At 41.1% G+C, this 9484-nt stretch overlaps 1 protein-coding gene across 1 annotated transcript in view; it reads right to left on the reverse strand.

Moving 5' to 3' along the window:
- LOC120046488 (adhesion G protein-coupled receptor A3-like) overlaps nucleotides 1–3350 on the reverse strand; it is a 321556-nt gene extending 318206 nt beyond the window's left edge. Inside the window, exon 1 of the mRNA XM_038991766.1 lies at nucleotides 2575–3350. Within this exon, the coding sequence (XP_038847694.1) occupies nucleotides 2575–2792 (218 nt within the window). The 5' untranslated portion in view covers nucleotides 2793–3350. The remainder of the gene's footprint in view (nucleotides 1–2574) is intronic.
- Nucleotides 3351–9484: the final 6134 nt, after the last annotated feature.

Here is a 9484-nt window from a genome sequence, read left to right on the forward strand (position 1 = left end):
AGGACACATACAAAGTCCAAACTTCTTTGCTGTCAGCTATGCAAATGCAGAGCACACATCTTGTCACATACAATATCTAAAAGTAGAAAGATCTTGTTCACAGGGTAGGTTTGCATTACAACTATGACTGAGCAACAACCGCCTGCAAACAATGTTTGTGTTTCTCTGTCACGTTCTCTCTATCGCTCCTTCCATCTCATTAACCCAAACATCTCTTTTCACAACACTTCCTGTCTCCCTCTGTGTTCTGTGTCACTCTTTCCGAGTCTCCTTCCCTGTCACTTCCTCTATCCTTCTAAATGTTTCTCTCTCATTTTCTCCCTCTCGCTCCCTCCCTCCCTCCATATGCCCCCGGGCTCCTCTCTCTTACTTTCTCTCTCTCGTTCTCCCCTCTGTCTCTCTTCTCTCTTAGGCCAGTGCCATGTTCACTAGCCAGTGCTTTGCTTAAGACAGGTGTCAGCTACAATCCCTGCTACTGTTCTCCACAGAGACACAGCGCCTCTCTCTCTTTCTCTCCTACTTGCCACTGAAACAATTACACCAGATAGGCCTCAAGGTCAACAGAGCTGTCAGGCTCCACTCCAACGCTGGAGCAACTTCTCCCACGTTTTGGATTGGGAAACAGGCAGAGGTGTTAAAAGAGGGTTTCTGCTGCTCTGGAGTCTACAGCTGCTAGGAATTATGGACATCACACACATTTCATTTTCTTTTCAATCAGTTATGTTAGGAGATGTTTGTAACTTCATAGAAATATGTAATAAATTGAGACTAGAGATGCACATAGAAAGAATGCAATAAAGTGAAAACGAAAGTAAAGATGTATGGACAGTGCTGCCATTTCATTACAAGCTCTACACATATATTTACTTGTGAATAGAATGCATCCCCCTCTGAAAAAAATACTGAAAGTGCCATAATGAAAAGGCTACTGATACAGAACTCATTATCTGTAGAGCTGAAGTGAATAAAAGGGACAATGAAGGAGGCCAAAGGGAAGCATTAGGAGAGATCTGCTAGTTAGGGAATCCACTTGGTGTATGACACGATGTGCATAGCCTACTTTCCTCTCATATCTGTTTATTTTCACAGCATGTCTAAATAAAATGGAGATGTGGGAGGCCACTTCGGCCCGACAAAGGTCACGTTTCCTAATGCATGAAAACTGCTTCCCGGCCAACCAAGGGGCCTGCTTGAGGATATTGGCTTGTTGACCCGGGGAAAGACAGGGAGCATTACATTTATCAGCTTAATTTACATTTTCTAAATTGTTTATTTATTTAATATTCTTAAAAAGATTGGACTATTTTAATTGTAAACTGTTGTTACAATGAAGGATACTCCTAATTTCCTGCCAAGAGGCATTGATTTATTGGACAAAAGGAAGACGCTTGTGCTATTTCAGGGGACAATACATTTAGCCTAAACATGACCAGGAACCCAAGATTGTCAGTAAAGAACAAAGCCGTATGTCCATGAAGAACACTTCCTCAAATCAAAATGTTATATCGCATCCAGGCACAACTGCAACAACAATTGAAGCAAGTGAAGACAAGATTAGCCTTGGTGCATATGTAACCATGTATCTCAGAGCAGCGGAATTACTCTGTTAACATTAAATATGTCCAAAGCTACTCAGAATGTCATTTAATATCCATATTGCTATAATTCATTATTACTAATCAACATTCATATTTCAACAATCTTCTGCAACAGTGTTTTGGAATAGAGAAGCTCCCTTACATTTCCTAATTGCTTTTTTCTCCCTCAAAGAAATACCTTTCCATACAGTTCCCATGAATAAAACAGTCTATAAAGCTAGTAGGCCTAGTCCATTTCCACACCTGCAGGTTGAATGTGCTTGGTAAGCTCTCCACTCTCAGAACTGTAAAGTGCTTTCTCTTATTTCATCTGACAGGCCCTGTATGGTGATTAAGATTATTCCTGCTTGTTCCTTTTTAATCCGTTTATTCTCTTTGAGCAACCTTTCATACATTACAAATGGTGCACCACCGGATATTGGAGAGGGAAATGCTGAAAATAGCCATTTTTTGTAGAGCTGGTCAGTCAAAAGAAGGTAAAGGAAAGGGCACAGTATCTTCAGTGACCAACATTTACAGAGGATAGGCAGAAGGAGGAAATACAATGATTTATAATTCCATACATGGTGTGTACAAGTGGTCTGCTGAGTTAAGTTGCAATTTTTGTCACAGATATCTAAGACTAATGGATGCTGTGATATTGTTACTTACAAAAAAAGATAGCAGTTTCCTCTCATATCTGTTCATTTTAACAACAGGTCAAAAGTGCAGTAACTGCAGTGGACTGTGGTATTTTGGATGCAGTAATTGCATAATAACTGCAATGTACTGCAGTTATTACGCACTCCAGTTACACTGCAAAATTACTGCAGTAAATGTTTTTTATTTTGGAAGCAGAATTTGCTGCATACTGCAGTCTGCACTCTGACTACACTATTTTTTCTTAAGTGAATGGTGAATGGTGAATGATTTATCTATTTTTTTTTAACAACCTTTGTTCAACTACTGTTTATTTATTGTTTAATGTCATACTCACAGGGAAACTGTTTTGTTGGGTAAGAAACTGGGTTGTAGAGTGTCCATTAATTCCACATCATCACACACCACCTTCACCCAGACATTTTGTCTGCTCAATTCCTTGGACCTCTCAGAGGTGCAATGACAGCTGTCAATGAAGTGGTCCGGGCAGTTTCTGTTCGTCAGGCATGTCCTCCACAACCCAACAACAACGCAAAGTAATCTCAGCATTTTCATTGTGAACTGAGCCTTTTATTGAATTGTTCTCAAGTTATCTCTTCCCAGTCTGTAAAGCATGTGGAGACCATTTCACATAGGCTTCTTCTTGGTGGATGGTTAACGTTAGCTACCGACCAAGTTACTTGTTTTTGTATTTTAATCGAAGTCTGCGCGTGACTACTGACAACACCTGTTGTGTCTCATAATGTACAGGCTACATGTAAGTAAAAAAGAATAAAAAAATAATGCATAACGAAGATCTTTGCTTTGTAAAATATTGTTTCACCGCGCTGTGCCATTTCTATCATTGGTTTCTCATTTACACAGAAACGTGTCACTTTGTCGGCTACCAAAACATTCCTAGATAAAGGTTTGGAAGTTTGTTACCGGTATCCTAAAAGTTTGACGCATGGGAATGCAGTAGCATATTACGCCGTCTTCGCCGTCGGCAAGAACAAGATGTTCTTTCAATGTGTCGATTGTCACTTTTGAAATAGTACTCCTACTAAGTTATCCATTGTCATAACTCCGTTATCAACAGGTTGCCACAGATATTCCCATCCACGTCTCGCGCCTTCAACCATGGACTTGTTGCGAAGTAATCAGCTGCATGGAAACTGAAGTCCCTCCCCTCGAAGCCAAGGGGCGTAAATTGGTATTTTTATTACATGGGTAAACCTCAAATCAATACATCCATATAACCTGTTCTAAAACAAAAGCATTTAATTGTATTTAGGACCACAGTGAACATTATATTATGCCAACCATAGAAATATAATTATTAGACCTAGAATTAATAGTAATTCTATTTGTATGATGTCAACACACATCAATCTAAGTATCACGTGGTTCTGAAACTGAATGGTATAGGGGCTCAGGCTCAGATACATCTGACATCAGATGACCAGTTGGTAAACGGTCATTGGAGGACCCCTGGACCCCTTATAGCCTAAATAAATATATACATTTGTTCCCGGGCTCCAGGATTCAAACTCAATGCCATGCTGAGGGAGATGTTAGATAATTGCTTACTTATTCAGGACATAATGCATCAGCACCGTCTCACCTTAGCAACTAAGAAAAAGCATATCTTGATAATACATGTAATCTATTGGCAACCAAATAAAAATACCACACGAAGAAAAACGACATTGAAGTCTCAGTCTTATGACTGAATAAAAATGGTGCTTCATAGAAAGCTATAGCAGTAGCAGGCTCATTATTGAATGCCTCCCGTCAAGTTGATAGGCAACAATAAGCTATCAATGGACTACTGACAAACACACGAATCGACAATGCATAGTCCATGTTTTGTATACACTCATTGGAGATGAGTAATGTGGGAGCATAGACCTACAGGCTACAATATACCTATTCACCAATAAGATCTGAACATAAAGGAAATAGATACATTCATGGCATGACTTTACAATAATAAAGTAGATATAAGATATGACTTGGTGGCTCTCACAAAATAAAAGGGGACTTGAGGGAAAAAAATGGGTCAGCGTATTAGAAATGCCAGGGCTGATTTCTGGTCCCAGTCCGCCCCTGCAGTAGGTTCACATTTTTAGGGACTGTAAGTTGTTCAGTACTGTATCCTACAGAAGATGAAATAATATTAATAATTTCCCATGCATGCCTGTAGTCAGAGCATAGTCCTGGGAGACGCAGAAGCCTAGACAGCTGGTTGGCCTCCTGAGGCTGGGCGAGGTGCTTCCCCTGAGTTTGCACTGTGCTCCACACCAAATTCCACTCTCATTATCCGCATTGTCTCCGACACAGCTAGACTGGGAGCACAAAGGAGGATTTTAAAACGTCCTCTGACCCTTCTGAGCAGCCCATGTTTCTCGTTCATCTCCCTGACAGGCAGTACACAGCAGTACACAGTCACAGGGCAGAACAGATTCCCTCTTCCTCGCTGTTTTCACAGAGGGAAACTAAAGCCATATGTATGCCTTGTTTTCTACCATGTTGTGCTGCCGGCCCTTTGACTGCCACTCACACTTGTTTGCACAGATGTATATTTACCTTGCTCGTGAAAGTAAGGAAGCAAATCTCCCCGTCAGCTGACCTTTGGGACGCTAGTAGGAAAATAACCAAGTTGAGCTGACATCATCATTTGACATGATAAATCTTTAATGGAGCGCAGACAGAAACATTTATTTGGATGCAGGCCAGCAGTGTTCACTGGGCTACTTGCATGGACTTAATGGAAAACAGAGCCCTTGCAGCCTCGCTGTTCTGTAAATATTTTCTTTGTGGCAGCGAAGAAGATTTTCACATCGACAAGCCGTGATGTGATATCTAAACAACAAGCACATTCTAAACATATCGAAACAGTTTATGAGAGAGTCATATGTTGAAAAGTTATGATAGTAATTCTATAATCATAATTTGTATTCATATAGCACTATGGTGTTATAGATTTTGATCAGCCAAACATACAGCATATTGGAAATTGTGTACATGCCTTGTATTGGATTGTATTCCAGCTGCTACTTATAGCATTCTGTACATAACCCGTTACTGCATTAAATAGAGAACAAAGAGAGAAATACTCATTAGTGCGAAATGGAGCAAGGAAGTCAGTGATATTGAAACAACGCAAACAGTCTTTCTTTCTAAGTCAGTTTTGGGCTGTTTTCTCAGTCACTTTTCCGTCAGCCCTAACTTGTGTCAGTGTTCACAGCTCTCCATTATTCCCTCATGACAGAGATTAATGAAGCATGGCTGCAAGGCAATCACAGTCCTCACTAAATATTTACATGCACCGCTTCAAAAGGCCAAAGCGCTAGCTACCACACCAGGATGACAGAAGCTTCATTGTTACTTCATGACTAAGTTGTTTTTCCTTCGTATTCACTAGGCATTTTCCCCCTTGAGTGAGTGGATTTCACTATAGAGATTAACGTCAGTGCTGACTGCCTCCACTCAGCAATGACATAGGGTAGGCCTACGTTCAGGCTAATCATAAAATCTTTATTCAAAGTTACATTTCAAACAATGTCAATATAATGCTGACTGTGCATTCATTTCAAATGAGGTCATGACTGGTTGATCCAATCTAAATCACGATAGGAAGTCTGCTTCGTGTGGTCTCCATGTGATATGTACGGTCCAGACATATGTGTACTGTACAGCATAAGGATTTCAAATTATACTGCATTTCTGGCTATGGCCATGGACAGTATTTTAGGGAATGCAGTGATCAAATTAGGAGGGGACACAAGACACCTGTGAGAAATACACTACATAGAAAAGTATGTGGACAACCTTTCAAATTAGTTAATTCGGCTATTTCAGCCACACCCATTTCTGACAGGTGTATAAAATCGAGCACACAGCCATGCAATCTCCATAGACAAACATTGGCAGTATAATGACCTTACTGAAGAGCTCAGTGACTTTCAACATGGCACCGTCATAGGATGCCACCTTTCCAATTAGTCAGTTTGTCAAATTTCTGCCCTGCTAGAGCTTCCCTGGTCAACTGTAAGTGTTGTTATTGTGAGGTGGAAACATCTAGGAGCAACAACAGCTCAGCCGTGAAGTGGTAGGCCACACAAACCTACAGAATAGGACCTCTGAAGTGGGTAGTGCGTACAAATAGTCTGTCCTCGGTTGCAACACTCACTACCAAGATCCAAACTGCTTCTGGAAGCAACGTCAGCACAAGAACTGTTCGTCGGGAGCGTCATGAAATGGGTTTCCATGGCCGAGCAGCCGCACACAAGCCTAAGATCAAAAAACGCAATGCCAAGCGTTGGCTGGAGTTGTGTGAAGCTTGCCACCATTGGACTCTGGAGCAGTGGAAATGCATTCTCTGGAGTGATGAATCACGCTTCACCATCTGGCATTCCGACAGACGAATCTGGGTTAGGCGGCTGCCAGGAGAACACTACCTGCCCGATTGCATAGTGCCAACTGTAAAGTTTGGTGGAGGAGGAATAATTGTCTGGGGCTGTTTTTCATGGTTCGGGCTATGGGCTTCCAGTGTAGAAAAATCTTAACGCTACAGCATATAAAGACATTCTAGACGATTCTGTGTTTCCAACTTCGTGGCAACAGTATGGGAAAGGCTCTTTCCTGCTTTAGCATGACAATGCCCCCATGCACAAAGCGAGGCCCATACAGAAATGGTTTGTCGAGATCGGTGTGGAAGAACTTGACTGGCCTGCACAGAGCTCTGACCTCAACCCCCGAACACCTTTGGGTTGAATTGGAATGCCGACTGCGACCAAGGCCTAATCGCCCAACATCAGTGCCCAACCTCACCAATGCTCTTGTGGCTGATTAGAAGCAAGTCCCCCCAGCAATGTTCCAACATCTAGCAGAAAACCTTCCCAGAAGAGTGGAGGCTGTTATAGCAGCAAAGGGGGGACCAACTACATATTCATGCCCATGATTTTGGAATGAGATGTTCGACAAGCAGGTGTCCACATACCATTGGTCATGTAGTGTATGATTGCGACACAAATTTGACGGGTAAACAAATGTGAGTGGAAAGGCAGCTATAAATAACTGAATGCTCAAAGTCACTGCCACTTAGGAAAAGATCACAGATATGATAAAGCTATATGGAGAGTAACACGAAGTGAACTACTGATGATGTGAGGATTTTAATCTTTCACATGTTGAGTAAAATCAATCTGTATAATCTGCATAATGTAGGATTAGGAAATATCAATGTATAACCTCATCCGGGGGCCAAATCATGCACATTACTGAATGTTCATCCAAACAAGATCCAGACAGTACCTATAATGCCATGGGTAGAATACATTAGGTCTGTAATGTCAAGACTAGTCCTGGACTAAAAAGCACACTGTGCAGGACTACGCATAATCTTTGTCTGGGATACTGGGTAAATAAACAAAATTCCAATGGTGCCAAGAGGAAACAGAGGAGGAAACCAGAGTTGCTTTCAAACTTTCAGCATGTCAAGTGATCTGGTCTGTGTGAGCTGGCCTGTTGACGTACCCACCATGTACCCACAGTGTTCCAGTGGCAGGGCGGAACCGGCTGATCCACTGACCAACCCTGACCACCAGCCACAGATCACTGCTTAACTACTTCACTGAGGGTTTGGTCCGGGCATAATGTTCAAAACAGAGACCATAGGAAACCCAAATTACTTCTGTTGAGGGCATTTTATGACGTTCAGTATGCTATATTGGTTGTTTTACCATTGGTTGTTTGCCGAGGGATAGGCTAGGCACTTATTTGGCAAATCTACTTCATGAGGGTATATGATCGTTGCATAACACACATTTTTATGAGGAAACGATCAGTTTGATCATTAGTTGTCACTGTGTTTTTTATCTGTATACTATAGGTATTTGACACAAAATCACACACTGTCCTGCTATACACTAGTGCCAATAGAAAAGCATGCCCTGTGACGAAGGCTTTGCTGTCTGTCAGTCATTCATTCAATCTGTTACCTAGTATAGCTACTACTCATTAGCCTGAAGACATGCTAGACCTTCAGTTTCTGTATTGTATTTGTGCAGAATTTGCTTGTATTTTTTCCCCAATGTACATGAGAAAAGGGTATTTCGTTTCCTAATCGTTCTCACCCACAAGACTAATGATTGCGTCTTCATTATAATAATTTGGGGGGTGCTTATATTTGTCTTGTTACACACAAGTGTGTAATGGAAATGTATTTTTTGCAACTCACTCTGAGATACCCGCAGGGAATGGGGTCACCACCCACTGGGCAAACCAGTCATTTCAACATGGATAATTGGGTAATATTTGGTTGAGACATTGATCAATGAGATCACAACCTACATATTAACAGCCAAAAGTTAGTTGAATTTTCAATGTTTTATCACTATGCTTTTAACGATCTAAACGCACAACCAAATTCTAATGGAAAAACAATGTCTGATTTTTTGTTTAGTTGTCACCCAAATGTCTATCACTGCACTTTCAACCATTAAGTTCCAATGGGAATACAATGTCAGATGTTTTGTTCATTTATACAACAGATGAATGTGTTAACACTGTGCTTCATCTAATAGCAGAACCAAATTACTTGGATGGCAGTTGAGATTACATCAAAAGTATATGGTGAAAGTGATTAATACCTTTCACGATTCTGCGCAGATTATTACAGAAATTGTGAAGATCTCCACAGACCTGCGACGACCTATGCACGCTATGTTGAACATGCATGCTTTGTATGATTACATAAGAAGAAATGTATAGTTACAGTACCCTCAAAATGTGGCCATGCATGTGCAACTCATTTTAAGGTAGTTTGTAAGATAGCCTTAACTTTAGGCTATTTACTGTATTGAACGGCAGGCAGGCTCAGGGTCAGGGCAGGCAGAATGGTCAAAACCAGAAGAACTAGAAAACAGGGACTAGAGAGAACAGGAGTACGGGAAAAACACGCTGGAAGGCTTGACGAGAAGACGAACTAGCAACAGACAAACAGAAAATCTATGTATAAATGCACAGGGGATAATGGGGAAAATAGGCAACACTTTTGTCTGCCTGTGACCTACCATTATTGATCACCAGCCCCGAGATTCCAATTTTTTATTTTACACAACATTTTCACCAAACAGCAAACATCTTACAAGATAAGCTTTGATTTGGTCTGTGTTTGAGCTATAGCTACATGAGGGGTATGAAATTAATCCTCAGGTTAGTAGGAACAAATTTAGCCTATGTTCTATGATGATGTATGACTT

Source organism: Salvelinus namaycush, chromosome 4 (genome assembly GCF_016432855.1).
Source record: "Salvelinus namaycush isolate Seneca chromosome 4, SaNama_1.0, whole genome shotgun sequence".
Taxonomy (NCBI): domain Eukaryota; kingdom Metazoa; phylum Chordata; class Actinopteri; order Salmoniformes; family Salmonidae; genus Salvelinus; species Salvelinus namaycush.